This window comes from Carassius carassius, chromosome 34 (assembly GCF_963082965.1).
Source record: "Carassius carassius chromosome 34, fCarCar2.1, whole genome shotgun sequence".
In the NCBI taxonomy this organism is placed as follows: Eukaryota; Metazoa; Chordata; class Actinopteri; order Cypriniformes; family Cyprinidae; genus Carassius; species Carassius carassius.
This window is the reverse complement of record NC_081788.1, coordinates 29,048,201-29,063,753: the sequence shown is the minus strand read 5'-3', so window position 1 is coordinate 29,063,753 and position 15,553 is coordinate 29,048,201. Positions and strand designations below refer to the sequence as shown.

The following is a 15,553-nucleotide window of genomic DNA, read 5'->3' as shown; positions in this document are numbered from 1 at the left end:
TATATATATATATATATATATATATATATATATATATATATATATATATATATATATATTTAATTTAATTTAATCGTGATCACATTCTATTTACTCGTCTGTATTATATATTAGAGTATAAGAGTTGTGGATACGCGTATTTATTTTGTAATCCAGACTTTTATTTTGTAGTAATCACGGCGAGGCGGAAGTGGCGGCTTGTTCAATTATTCCGGTGTCTGTTTCAAATCGAGTAAATCGGTTTTGGGTAAAAACACTTTAATGCCTTTAAAATGCACTCTGAAAATCTACGATGGGAAACTTTAGGAGCTCTGAAAAACTCTCCGAAGGGGAAACTCAAATACAGTCCAGACTGGCTGGAAATGGGGGAGGTAAAACATGCTAAAAACTGCGAAATATTAACATCAAATATTAACATATTTTAACATTGTGGAGTTTCATCAGATTTATTACTAACTAAACATATCGTGTTGTTTTTTTAGATGTATTCCATGGTTTTCTGATATTATGGTGATATAAATATATATAAAATTACTTGTATATATCAGAATAACACTATAATGTTGATAATTACGACAATATAAAAAATACTATAATAAATCAAATTATAAAGCACTTTTTTGCTGTTCAAGTTTGGTATAATTAAGATTTGTAATGTGTTTAAAAGAGGTCTCTTCTGCTCATGAAGGCTGCATTAATTTGATCAAAAAACAACAGTAATATTGTGAAATATTATTGCCATTTAAAATAATGGTTTTCTATTTTGATATACTTTAAAATGTGATTTATTTCTGTGATCAAAGCTGTATTTTCAGCATCATTACTCCAGTCTTCAATGTCATGTGTTCTTCAGAAATCATTTTTAAAGTTAAAAAGAACAGTGTTTATTTAAAATATAAATCTTTTCTAACAATCTAAGTCTTTATAATCACTTTTTTAAATAAATTTAACACATCCTTGCTGAATAAGAGCATTAATAATAGCATTAAATAAATAAAAAATACTGACCCCAAACTTTAGTCCATTAGTGTATAATGTTACAAAAAAATTTATTTTGAATAAATGCTGCTCTTTTTAAACTTTTTATTCATCAAAGAATCCTAAAGATAAGTAACACATGATCCCAAAAAATATTAAGTAATAAATCATCATATTAATAATGATTTCTAAAGATCATGTGACACTGGAGCCTGGAGTAATGATTCTGAAAATACAGCTGCACATCACAGAAATAAATGATATTTTAAAGTATATTGAAATATAAAAACATTATTTTTAATGTATTTTAATGATGCTGAAAATATAGCCGTGCATCACAGGAATAAATTCTATTTTAATATATACTCGCATAGAAAACACCTATTTTAAATTGTAATAATATTTCTAATTTTCACTGCATTTTTGTGCCAATTAATTTATTTCTGATCAAATATAGATAGAACTTCTTTAAAAATATTACAAATCTTACTGATCCCATACTTTTGAACGGCAGTGTAGGTATTTACTTTACAAAGGATTAAAAATGTAATTTTTTAAAAACAAAATATATAGTGAAATGTACTTTATTCTTCTTATTTTATAAAATTTAAAGACAGAATGATGACATTTGTTTGACGTTTTAGTGTTTATTCAACTAAAACCAAAACACAAAGTTTATAATAAAAATATTGTACATTTTAAATTAAATGTTAAATAAATGTATCCTCTCAATCAGTAAAGTCTTAATCTTCAGTGTTGTGTTTTTTGGAGGATGTTCTGGCGGGCTGTATGGAGATGTCCAGTCTGTCTCCTCTCTCAGGACAGATTCTGAAGAGACTGAGTCCTCGTCCAAGGATCAAGACCTGCTCTCTGACTTCATGTGTTCGTGATACCAGTCCCGGACTCTCAGAAGATTTTTTAGTCTGCGCTTCGATTCCCATCAGTCCCAGACAGATTTCATCTCCTACCTCTTCGTCTCCGGTCTCCATCCACGCTGAGGAGGAAGAGCAGAAGGTGACTTCCTAAGCCACACAATTCAAGACTTGGCATTCATTCATTACACATTACACATTCATTCTGAAGAGACCGTAACTTTGACTGTTGCAATACAAAGACTCAAATTTGATAAGATGAGCTTGCACTTTAATAATAGCTTTGGCCAACTTTATCGGGAACTTCAACACAATCATTGGTTTAAGTACAGGGCCTGAATTTTTTTATTTGAAGGTGGATTTAGTGTTTTTTTTAGAGATATTTTTAAACCACAATCAAACTAAATGTTTAGTCATCCAGTGTATTTCTGTTTTACAATTTATAATGATGTTGATTCATATTTATATTGTAAGTAAGATATTTAAAAAAATTGAATTGAATTTATTTTAGCTAAATAAACAATTAAACAGTTTGTAATAAATAATAATATTCTTATAAAATAAGAATAATGACAAGCAATGTCACAAACAAATAGAATAACAAAATACAACTGAAATTAACATTGCTTTAAGTTTTTCAGGTAGGTTATTACTAATAATTGGGTACAGAAATACCACAAGTTTTTTTTTTAAATAACATATTTAAATTTGAAATAACTCTGGTTAGTTTTCAATGTATGAATAAACATTAAAGGCAGGGTAGGTAATACATTTATAAACAACTTTCTTCCAAATTTGTTTAAACTTTCTATATATATCAATGCATAATTAAAATGTAAGTACTCTGATAAAAAGAGTATAAAAATCTAGTGACTCTAGACCGTTTAATCTGTATTAAACACAGGTCATTATTTCCAATCGGGACGAAACATAGGATTGGCTTAGGCGACTGTCACTCTCTCGCAACCATGGCAACCACCCTTTTGCCACACATGACCTGCCCACTTGCGCGCGCACGTTTGATTTGAGGAATTCAACAGGCAAACAATGGCAGAGAAACAGCAAGCAAAATTCACAGTACCAGCCTATGCAGTTAGTGAAGGCAAACCAGGCAAAAAAAGGAAGACAGTAACAGTACAAGAAAAGGCAATGAACAAAAAGTCTTTGGATAAACAAAGAAATAAAACGCAAGTTAGTATCGGCGTGGCTTTCCAGCGATGGCGAGAACTGAGGGAACTCAATGGGCTGAAAAGTGACTCCTTGATGGCTTTATTTCTGCTGGACAGGTAAATCTTTCTTTTTGTATTTTGATCATACATATTTTTTTGTTTATTTTTTTCATGAAGCATGTGTCATTAGCACACGTAGCTGCGTAATATAGCTAACATAACATTACTTAGCGAGCCGTAGTAGAGGCTTTGGAAGGAGCCCAGAAGGGAGGGGGTGGAGTGAATGGAAATAATGAGCTGTCTTTAAAACAGTCGTGAGAGGTCTACAGACACTCGATTTTTATACTTTCTTTTTCAGAGTACTTACATTTTAATTATGTATTGATATATAAATAAAGTTTAAACAAATTTGGAAAAAAAGTTTTTTTATACATTTTTTACCTACCCTGCCTTTAATGACAGCAGCAGGTTTATTTAGGTTGCTGTCTCTTTAAGACCTCAAGCACGGCTCAAATTGTTACACATAAGTTTTGTTTCTCAACTGTTTACATTAACTTTATAGCCTATATAGCAAAAATGTTTAGTATTAATGGACTGTTTACATTAATACTCATCAAGACAGGGGCTTTGAGATATTTTTGTATGTTTGGGTGTGAGGCGGCTCACAGAAGTAACAGAGCGCGCAAGTACTGCATTGAGCACTTGAATGTTTCAAATTTTGAGACTCAAAAGCATATGCAAATGATTAATTCTGTCGTCTGTCACGTTCATCTTTCATGTTGAAATATTTGCAGTGACTTCCCACGGTACAAGCGCAGAAACGGCGGGAATTCATAGAATTATGCGCAGTCCTGCGCCGAAATTCGTAAAAATTAGTCACATACTTGTTTTAATGACAGATTTGGTCATTGGTCACTGCTTTCTGTTTAAGCTCCGCCCCCACAAGCTCACACTCATCTGCATACAGACATCTCAACAGCCAATCAAAAACTTGGATGAATAGAACCAAGACCCCGCCCTACATTTTTTTTCTTTTTGATACTCTGATGTACGTTACAATACAGAAGAAAGGATCTGTCACTACTTCTCTTTCATCTCGACTTTAATAGTATATATCCTAGCTCTCATACATGTCTATTATTCTGTTTCTTGCTTGAGTTTGTGAGTGCAATGCTGATTTTCTTTTTTCTTTTTTCTCTCTCTGTTTTCATAAATTTTTGATCTCAGAAAGCTGAAGAAATCAAGGCGGCTCCTGCAGCAAGTGTCAGCTCACCTCCAGTGATTTCCGTCCTGTCACCCAGAGCCACACAGATGGCCGGCTGTATCCTCATGTGTGAGCACAAACACAAGGCCAAAGCAAAGGTACTACCACATCTGGAACTCTTTTTGTAAAATAAATAATGTTTTTTCAAAGAAATTAATACTTTTTTCACCAAAAGTAAGGGTGCATTCAATTGATTAAAAGTGACATTAAAGACATTTATAATGTTTCAAAACATTTCTATTTACTTTTCTTTTTAACTGTCTATTCATCTCTGAATCCTGCAAAATAAAAAGCATCACGGTTTCCACAAAAATACAACTGTTTTCAACATTGTTGATCATCGGAAATGTTTCTCAAACAGCAAGTCAGTATATATGAATGATTTCTGAAGATCATGTGACCCTGAAGACTGAAGTAATGATGCCTTGATGAGCAGAAAAAGAGTAACGATGCTGAAAATTCATCACTGTATCACAGGAATAAATTATATTTTAATATATACCCACATAGAAAACAGCTATTTTAAATTGTAATAATATTTCACAATTTTACTGTATTTTTTTTTTACAAATAAAGTGAAGTGACATTCAGCCAAGTATGGTGACCCATACTCAGAATTTGTGCTCTGCATTTAACCCATCCGAAATGCACACACACAAAGCAGTGAACACACACACACACACACACACTGTGAACACACACCCGGAGCAGTGGGCAGCCATTAATGCTGCGCCGCCCAGGGAGCAGTTGGGGGTTCGATGCCTTGCTCAAGGGCACCTAAGTCGTGGTATTGAGGGTGGAGAGAGAACTGTACATGCACTCCCCCCACCCACAATTCCTGCCGGCCCGGGACTCGAACTCACAACCTTTCAATTGGGAGTCCGACTCTCTAACCATTAGGCCACGACTTCTCCCGCAATAAATGCAGCCTTGATTAGCAGAAAAAGAGTAACGATGCTGAAAATTCATCACTGTATCACAGGAATAAATTCTATTTTAATATATACTCGCATAGAAAACAGCTATTTTAAATTTTAATAATATTTCACAATTTTACTGTATTTTGTTTACAAATAAATGCAGCCTTGATGAGCAGAAAAAGAGTAACGATGCTGAAAATTCATCACTGTATCACAGGAATAAATTCTATTTTAATATATACTTGCATAGAAAACAGCTATTTTAAATTGTAATAATATTTCACAATTTTACTTTATTTTTGATCAAATAAAACGCAGCCTTGGTAAGCAGAAAAAGAGTTATGAAGGTGAAAATTCAGCACTGTATCACAGGAATAAGTTCTATTTTAATATATACTCGCATAGAAAACAGCTATTTTAAATTGTAATAATATTTCACAATTTTACTGCATTTTTGATCAAATAAAACGCAGCCTTGGTGAACAGAAGAAGAGTTATGAAGGTGAAAATTCAGCACTGTATCACAAGAATAAATTTTATTTTAATATATACTCACATAGAAAACAGCTATTTTAAATTGTAATAATATTTCACAATTTTACTGTAGTTTTGATCAAATAAATGCAGCCTTGGTGAACAGAAGAAGCTTCTTTTCTCTGACAGGCGGAGCTGAGTCTCAGACAGGAGCAGCAGGAGCGGCTGGTGGCCAGCGTCTCTAACTGTGAGTCTGAGCAGCTCAAACGCTACGAGGAGTTCATGGAGCCTAAACAGAGACAGGAGTACCAGAGTATGAGAGACATGATGGAGAAAGAGTATGTGGCTTCAGAACGGTTCATTCTCTTTTACAGGTTAAGATGATTGCATGTAGTGTGTACAGAAGTCGTTGTTTAATTGGTGTTTTGTGTTTGAAGGACGCAGGAGAGTCTCGGCCGGCAGGAGAAGCTGCGAGAGGAACACAGACACAGAATGAAAGTGAGTCTAAACGGATCATTTGGATCGGATATTTCAGAAAACTTCAAGTTAAGCTTCAGCAGCAGCAATTGTGACAATGATTTTGACTTTTTTTAAACAAAAAATACTTTCAGACCTGGGATGGATTCCAGAGAGTCTAAAAGCATAAATATGCAGCTTTTATTTTTTTTAAAAACAAAAATGTAAATAATCAACTGTTAAAAATATGATCAATAAGTCATGACAAAAAACAGTATGTTCTTCCCTTACCAACTTGTAAAAATACAAACAATGTTGTCAGTAAAGATTAAACTACAAAAGCACACAAACAATAACTTCAATGTTAATTCAGTTTAAAATAAAAATAAAAAACCAATTCAGTTTATTAATAAAATCTAATAGAAAACTAACAGAATCCCATTGATGCTAAAATAGCACTGCTTAGAAAGGCTCTTTAATGCAGCTAAAACCTACATATCAGTTTTCTCAGCAGCATCAACCCTCATATTTTACTGTATTTTACTGTTAGGTTTGTCTGCAGGTTCGGCAGTAATAGCATTGTTTAAATGATAAATAAAGTCAAGTAAACAGCAGTTCCTGTAATCTTAGTCCAATGTGGAGTAAAATCAGTGTTTTCTGTGTTGCAGATCCTGAACCTGCGTCTGCGGGAGGCGGAGCTTGAGCGACAGCGGGAGGCGGAGCTTGTGCGTCAGCGGCAGGTGGAGGGCAGAGAGCGGCACAGAGCTATCAACTCCATACAGGAGGAGGTGCTACAGCTCAACCAGCTCCTACAGCCACGCCCCTCCACACATACAGACTCCGCCCTTGACCACACCCCCTACATCACCCGCGGGAACCAGCTCTGCTCGCAGGTCTCCGAGGTGGTGCCGGCATCTGCAGATGTGAGTCCAAATCTACCTTATCTTAAAGCGATTTTATGCATTGATAAGACGTTTCTAATGTTTTGAAAGATTTCTATTTCAAATGAATGCTTTTCCTGAATAGCTGTATCCTGAAAAATTAAATGCATCACGGTTTCCACAAAAATATTAATCATCAAAGCTGGTTTCAACATTGATAATAATCAGAAATGTTTCTTGAGCTGCATATCAGAATGATTTCTGAAGATCATGTGCACTGAAGACTGGAGTAATGATGCTGAAAATACAGCTGCGCATCACAGAAATAAATTCTATTTTAATATATACTCGCATAGAAAACAGCTATTTTAAATTGTAATAATATTTCATAATTTTACTGTATTTTTGATCCAATAAATGCGGCCTCGGTGAGCAGAAAAAGAGTAATGATGCTGAGAATTCAGCTGTGCATCACAAAAATAAATTAGTTTAACAAATATCCACATAAAAAACAGCTGTTTTACATTAGAATAATATTACACTGTTTTTACTGTATTTTTTTATCAAATAAATGCAGCCTCGGTGAGCACAATAAATTTATTTCAAAAACTGTATTTATACTGAACTTTTGTGCTGCATATTTACTTAATAGTGTATGGTATGCTCCTGCAGCTGAAATGCAATGCAAGTCACTTAAGGTCAAAGCATCTACCCAATGCATAAATGTAAAATATAAATAATATGCATTTGGCAGGGTCAGTTTCCCAGCGTGGAGGATTTGACCGTGGCGGAGCGAGTGCTACAGGAAATGAGGTCACTGGTCAGAAACCTTCAAGATGAGGTGGCACAGGCTGCCGAGAGGAAGAGGAAGGAGCAGGAGGAAGAGGAGGAGAAGAAGAAAAGACACGATGAGCCGAAAGCCCAACAAGCGGAGCAGAAGAAAAACGCAGCACAGTCCGCCAAAGAGAAGACAAGGAAACAGGGTGAGGGAGCAGGTGAACATGCATGAGGCTTTGAAAGGATGCAGTGTTTATTGTGAACATTGTGAGCTTAAATGAGTGGTTTTCATCTGATCCTCAGGTCTGCAGACAGGGGCAGATGACAACACTTTAAAATGGTACAATGCACTGCAGGATTCGGCCAGTCGGTGCACTCAGGCGTTTGATGAGCTCAGCAGAGCTAAAGACACGCAGGTTAGACGCCCGTCAGCATCTAGCAGATATTTTCTGATGTTGTACTAGTGAATAATTATCTTGCCCTTCTTTTGCAGACCAAGAAATTAAAAATGGAGCTCCAAAAGGCTGCGACCACACCTGTGAGCCAGATCCCAAACATCTCAGGTGAGACGAACACCAGCGTAAAGGAGCATTGCACTGAAATTAGTTTTTACAGAAACAGAAAACATTTAAGAAATCTGCATGCAGTCTGCACTGGTTTTTAATAATCTATTTTTTTATATCATTGATAAACTTAAACCATTATAGTTTTTAATAATGTTTTGAATATATATATATATATATATATGTATATATGTATATGTATATGTATATGTATATGTATATGTATATGTATATATGTATATAGTTTATTTAAATTTAAAGTTTGAGTGCATGTTTTTTTATATATTTTTATTTATTAATTTAGTCATGTTCTGTTTAAATTAAATGAAAATGAGACAACATTTTATATAAATATAAATAAATAAATATATATATATATACAAACATACATTAAACAAAAAGACATCACTAACAGTGATATAAAAATGTTATGAATATGTTATATATTTAACAAACTGCTTCTTTTTTGAGAATCTTTTTGGCTAATTAACCAGCTTTGGATCTGTCACACCACATTAAAATGTGCCAAAATGATATTTATGGTTATAAAATTGGAAACATTTGAACGTTCAGACTTTGAAACGTTACGAAACATGAGTTTATTGTGATTATTGGATTGCAAATAATGTTTAGTGATGTTTCGTTTACACATTGATTTAAAAAGGTTCGATGTCAGATTCATTGAAAGCATCACTCAAAGCTAACTTCATGTCTGCTAATTTCCTTTAAACATGTTTTGTGTAGGTGCTCCGCTGAAGGAGGCCTTTGAGAAAATAGACAAGCTGTTGTCCGGTCGTCCAGTGACGTCCGCTGGAAAGACAGTGTCGACGTCCCAGCATCATCAGGGGCTGGAGTTTGTCAGTTATAAACTAGCGGAAAAGTTTGTGGTGAGGCAGATGTTAACATACAGTCGTGGCCAAAAGTTTTGAGAATTACATAAATATTGGAAATTGGAAAAGTTGCTGCTTAAGTTTTTATAATAGCAATTTGCATATACTCCAGAATGTTATGAAGAGTGATCAGATGGATTGCATAGTCCTTCTTTGCCATGAAAATTAACTTAATCCCAAAAAAACCTTTCCACTGCATTTCATTGCTGTCATTAAAGGACCTGCTGAGATCATTTCAGTAATCGTCTTGTTAACTCAGGTGAGAATATTGACGAGCACAAGGCTGGAGATCATTATATCAGGCTGATTGAGTTAGAATGGCAGACTTGACATGTTAAAAGGAGGGTGATGCTTGAAATCATTGTTCTTCCATTGTTAACCATGGTGACCTGCAAAGAAACCCGTGCAGCCATCATTGCGTTGCATATAAATGGCTTCACAGGCAAGGATATTGTGGCTACTAAGATTGCACCTAAATCAACAATTTATAGGATCATCAAGAACTTCAAGGAAAGAGGTTCAATTCTTGTAAAGAAGGCTTCAGGGCGTCCAAGAAAGTCCAGCAAGCGCCAGGATGGTCTCCTAAAGAGGATTCAGCTGCGGGATCGGAGTGGCATCAGTGCAGAGCTTGCTCAGGAATGGCAGCAGGCAGGTGTGAGCGCATCTGCACGCACAGTGAGGCCAAGACTTTAGGAAGATGGCCTGGTGTCAAGAAGGGCAGCAAAAAAGCCACTTCTCTCCAAAAAAAACATCAGGGACAGATTGATCTTCTGCAGAAAGTATAATGAATGGACTGCTGAGGACTGGGGCAAAGTCATATTCTCAGATGAAGCCCCTTTCCGATTGTTTGGGGCATCTGGAAAAAGGCTTGTCCGGAGAAGAAAAGGTGAGCACTACCATCAGTCCTGTGTCATGCCAACAGTAAAGCATCCTGACACCATTCATGTGTGGGGTTGCTTCTCATCCAAGGGAGTGGGCTCACTCACAATTCTGCCCAAAAACACACCCATGAATAAAGAAGGGTACCAAAACGCCCTCCAACAGCAACTTCTTCCAACAATCCAACAACAGTTTGGTGAAGAACAATGCATTTTCCAGCACGATGGAGCACCGTGCCATAAGGCAAAAGTGAGAACTAAGTGGCTCGGGGACCAGAATGGTGAAATTTTGGGTCCATGGCCTGGAAACTCCCCAGATCTTAATCCCATTGAGAACTTGTGGTCAATCCTCAAGAGGCGGGAGGACAAACAAAAACCCACTAATTCTGACAAACTCCAAGAAGTGATTATGAAAGAATGGGTTGCTATCAGTCAGGATTTGGTCCAGAAGTTGATTGAGAGCATGCCCAGTCCAATTGCAGAGGTCCTGAAAAAGAAGGGCCAACACTGCAAATACTGACTCTTTGCATAAATGTCATGTAATTGTCGATAAAAGCCTTTGAAACGTATGAAGTGCTTGTAATTATATTTCAGTACATCACAGAAACAACTGAAACAAAGATCTAAAAGCAGTTTAGCAGCAAACTTTTTGAAAACTTATATTTATGTAATTCTCAAAACTTTTGGCCACGACTGTAACTGCACAACCAAGGAGATTTTTGAATGCAAACAAAGGTAATGTTGATGATGCATTCAAAGAAACAAGGAGAAGAGGAAGTGGCGTCCAATCATTCGGCAGCGTTTCCCATCGCCGCTGTGGCATCAGGCATCTGGGAACTGCATCCTGCAATCGGAGAACTTGTACTCGCTCACCTCCACAGGAAGTGCCCATACGCTGTGCCACACTATCCACCGATGGAGCGAGGCACGTCTGTGGAGGATTACCAGAAGTGAGTGTGTTGCATTCGTTTTTAAGTCCTCTGGCCAATAATGTGTGACCCTGGAGCGCAAAACCAGTTATGCATCATCTGAAAGCTGAATGAATAAGCTTTCCATTGAAGTATGGTTTATTAGGATCGGACAATATTTGGCCAAAATCTGGAATCTGAGTGTGCAAAATATTGAGAAAATAATCTTTTTAAAGTTAAAAAGATTAATTAATTCTTAGCAATGCATATTACTGATCAAAAATTATGTTTTGATATATTTACGGTAGGAATATCATGGTACATGAGCTTTACTTTTCGGCATAAAAGAAAAATCTATAATTTTGACCCATACAATGTATTTTTGGCTATTGCTACAAATATAACCCAGAGGCTACATATTAAGGAGAATGTGATTTTTGCCTTGTTTACACTGGTTTTTATTCATTTGTCTAGTTGTCTTAGTGTTATTTAAATATATATTTAAATATTATACTGTTTGTGAATATTTTCAATTAGATTAATATTTTTATTTTAGTTTAGTTAATCTTATATTTTAGTTTTATTTAAATGGCTATTGTTTTTTTTTTTTTTGTAAAAATTACATTTAATTTATTTATTTTAGTTTATTCAGTTTTAGTAATTGTGGTATTTCATGTTAAATGAGTGAAAATATTGTTGCATCCAAAACTAGCTGAAATAAAATGTTGCAATTTTACCGTTTTATTTTTTCAGGTAATAATTTACATTTTTTTTTTACTTTAGTTTTAATTAGGGATGTCATTTTCTTTAAAGACTTTAATAATCCATTTCCAACCATCAGTTAATCTAAGTGCATACAGAAAGACCCTTTTAATTCTTAACACATTTTCAACTGCACTGTAAAAATCAATCTGACACACTTTTATAGTAATATATACTAAATACATACCTGTCATTGTAGTTTCCTTAATTTATAAATGCTAATTTAAATAGATCAGTCTTTGGTGTTATTAATGTTGTACTGTATATAGAAAATACAGATGGCATGAACAACATATCCGATATTTCTTTTGACTTTGCTCTTTACATTTCAAATGAAAACATGTGCAATAGTTTCAGTTCTACTTACTTAAACTCTGTCTTTACTTGTATTTAAAAGTGAAACATTTATGCATGCATGCAACATTAATTACTGAATTCTAACTAAATATGTGTGTAAAGCATACAGAGGTTGTTTATCACAGGTTTTTGTTAAAAAAAGATCAACGTGTTCACATGCAGTCTGTTGAGTGATATTAAATAAATGGAGTAAATGTACAACATCGATTACCCGTTTACATCCGTGCTGTCGTGATCCGTGTGTCTTTCTCATCAGGATTCTGGGATACCGTGTGGAGGACTCTAAAGTGGAAGGCCAGGACAGTTTTCTGAAGAGGATGTCGGGAATGATTCATCTCTACGCAGCAATAATTCAGATGAAATGGCCTTATACCAGCAAACAAGGGGTGTGTGATATTCCTTTAAGTCAATATGCATTAACACAGAGGTTGATTCCTAGCTGAAAATCTAACGTAAGCATGTGTCTTCATCAGCTTCATCCTCACGGCTTGAATCACGGCTGGCGTTGGCTCGCACAAATCCTCAACATGGAGCCACTCGCTGACATCACGGCTACTATTCTCTTCGACTTCCTAGAGGTGAATGCTTTTTCCTGTTGCAAGTGTTTCATTTTTTATCAGTATTTGCTTCATGACTATGTATTTGTGTCTCTTTAGGTCTGTGGAAACGCTTTGATGAGACAATATCGAGGGCAGTTCTGGAAACTGATATTGCTTATTATTGAAGAATACTTTCCGAGGTATTATCTAGCTGTCTTTAAGACATTTTTAATTTTTCTTTAAATATTTATTGCCTTCTAAATGCATAATACACCCTTATGCTTTATATATCAAGCATCTAAAAATAAACCCCTAAAAGAAATGATCCTCCAAATATTCCTTTGTAATCCTGTTTGTTTGTTTGTTTTTGTGTTTAAATGCTGCTGCATTCTGATGCACTGTTTCTCTGATTTAAAGGAACAGTTCACCTAAAAATGAAAATTTGCTGAAAATGTTATCATCCTCGGGCAATCCAAGGTCAAGATGAGTTTGTTTCTTCATCAGGTTTGGAGAAATGTAGCATTGCATCACTTGCTCACCATTGTATGCTCTACAGTGAATGGGTGCCGTCAGAATGAACAGCTGATAAAAACATCACAATAATCCACAGTAATCCAAGTCCATCAGTGAACATCTGGAGAAGACAAAAGCTGAAACAAATCGAGCATTAAAACCTTTTTAACTTCAAAGCGTTGCTTCCTTCTAAAACAGTCCATAGTAATGCTTCCTAAAGTGGAAAAGTGGTCTGGTCTGAATCAGGAGAGAAATCTGCACAGTAGGGCTGTGCAAAAAAGCGAATGCGATTTTCATGCACATCTCATCAGTAAAGACGCTCCTGTAATTAGAAGTATATCTCCAGCACGTGCGTTCAGATCAGGGTTGCCAGGTTTTCACAACAAATCCTGCCCAGTTGCTTCTTAAAACTAGTCCAAAACTAGCCCAATCGCGTTTCCAGGAGGTTCCCCCGATAAAAATTGCTTCCCGGAGTTACAATATAAGTTTTTAGCGGGGTTGCCTCGGTAAAATTCGCATTTTAGGTGCTTAATATCACATTATTTGTATTGGGGTCGCTTCGACCCGCGGACATGAAAAGCAACCACAGACTTGGCAACACTGGTTGGCTACACCGAGCCGTAATTCACTGACAATCTACACAAAATCGATGTTGAAATCGCAGGCGATTCTTTGTCGATTTTGAAAACGATTTTGTGTTAGTTGTCGGTAGACTACGGCTCTGTGTAGTAACTGCCGCTCCACCTGGACCAGTGTTGCCAAGTCTGCGATTGCTTTTCATGTCCACGGTTAGAAGCAACCCCACTACAAATAACGTGATATTTAGCCCCTAAAATGCGAATTTTACCAAGGCAACCCTTCCAAAAAATGTATATTTTAACCCCAATTTTTATCGGGGAACCTCCTGGAAACGCGATTGGGCTAGTTTTGACTAGTTTTAAGAAGCAACTGGGCAGAATTTGTTGTGAAAACCTGGCAACCCTGATCTGAACGCACGTGCTGGAGATATACTTCTAATCACAGGAGCATCTTTACTGATGAGATGCGCATGAAAATCGCATTCGATGTTTTGCACAGCCCTACTGCACAGATCAAGCAGCGTTTAAACAGTCCAAAATACATATGTGAGTGTATTTTGATGTGAGAGACAACAGGAGCTGGATTTTTTTCACTGTAGGAAGCATTATTATGGATTATGGACCATTATGGACCGTTCATTCTGACGGCACCCATTCACTGCAGAGCATACAATGGTGAGCAAGTGATGCGATGCTACATTTCTCAAAATCTGATGAAGAAACAAACTCATCCTAATCTTGGATGGCCTGATGGGAAGTAAATTTTCACCAAATTTAAATTTTTGGGTGAAGTATTCCTTTAATTTAAGGTATAAACATTAATATGCCTAATTCTCTCAGGATCGAAGCGGTCACCAGCACCGGTCAGATGGGCTCCGTAACCAGACTCAAACAGTTTCTAGAGGTAATCTTCTTGTTTGTAGCAGCTAAATCATATTTTTCGATTTTTAATAACTAATAGCCAATGCATCTTTTATCTAGACGTCTTTAAGAACCAAGCAGATTCCCGCTCCCAGGAGCGAGCTTGGCTCCGCCTTCTTCAAGTCCTGATTGGTGGAAATCAACCTGATAAATGTTTAAAGAAAAAGAATCTACACTGAAATTAAGCATAAGCCAACACTGTTTAGTGGATGAATGAGTGTTAATGTGTTTTTCTCATCTGTAGGATTTATTTAATCGAGCATCATGCCTTCTTAAATTCAAGTTTGTTTTCTTTTATCGGTGAAATATAAGGAACTGATGTCCTTTTTCTCAATTTAGTTTATGTTGGTGTCTTAATGTATCCATACGATTTCAAATTCATAAAAAATATCCTCTAACCATCTGTTTTAGACAAGTGATTATTAACAGTAATCAGCCTTTCCTACATAAGCTTTATTTCTGCAATATGGTGGAGCGTAATCTCACGCGTACACTAATATGAAATGTACTGTATATTGATGTGGATATTTACGATTTTATATGGTATAAGGATTAAACCAAGTACACCAAGTGTTTTGATTATTGTTGTATTTGAATCTAATGCATAAGAAAGTGGCTTTAACATTAGTACCTAACTATAAAGTGTTTTCTTTTGATGTTATTTTAAAATACCTTTAGTTTTATGATTTAACTTATACAATGTGTAATGGATTACGTTATTAACAACAATTTTTGTAATCAGTAACAGATGTTTTCATATGAAGTGCAATAAAAATACTGTATACACAGTATAAATAAGCCTTTAAAAGTAATACATTGCTGAAACAGTAGGGGATGACAATAGCAACATGAA

General features: G+C 35.6%; 1 protein-coding gene across 2 annotated transcripts; it reads left to right on the top strand.

Moving 5' to 3' along the window:
• The first annotated feature begins 196 nt into the window (after positions 1-196).
• Positions 197-15,057, top strand: LOC132114977 (mRNA export factor GLE1-like). Of its 2 annotated transcripts, none has more exons than XM_059523388.1 (16): positions 197-371; positions 1,750-1,992; positions 4,247-4,381; positions 5,867-6,015; positions 6,115-6,175; positions 6,802-7,056; positions 7,769-7,997; positions 8,095-8,207; positions 8,285-8,354; positions 9,099-9,241; positions 10,882-11,072; positions 12,406-12,535; positions 12,623-12,727; positions 12,806-12,888; positions 14,620-14,683; positions 14,761-15,057. In XM_059523388.1, the coding sequence occupies exons 1-16, from the start codon at positions 273-275 to the stop codon at positions 14,827-14,829; spliced, it is 2,139 nt and encodes a 712-aa protein (XP_059379371.1). In that variant the 5' UTR covers positions 197-272; the 3' UTR covers positions 14,830-15,057. The 2 variants fall into 2 exon arrangements, with proteins under 2 accessions (XP_059379371.1, XP_059379370.1); XM_059523387.1 differs by having other exon boundaries at positions 7,769-8,009.
• The last annotated feature ends 496 nt before the right edge of the window (positions 15,058-15,553 follow it).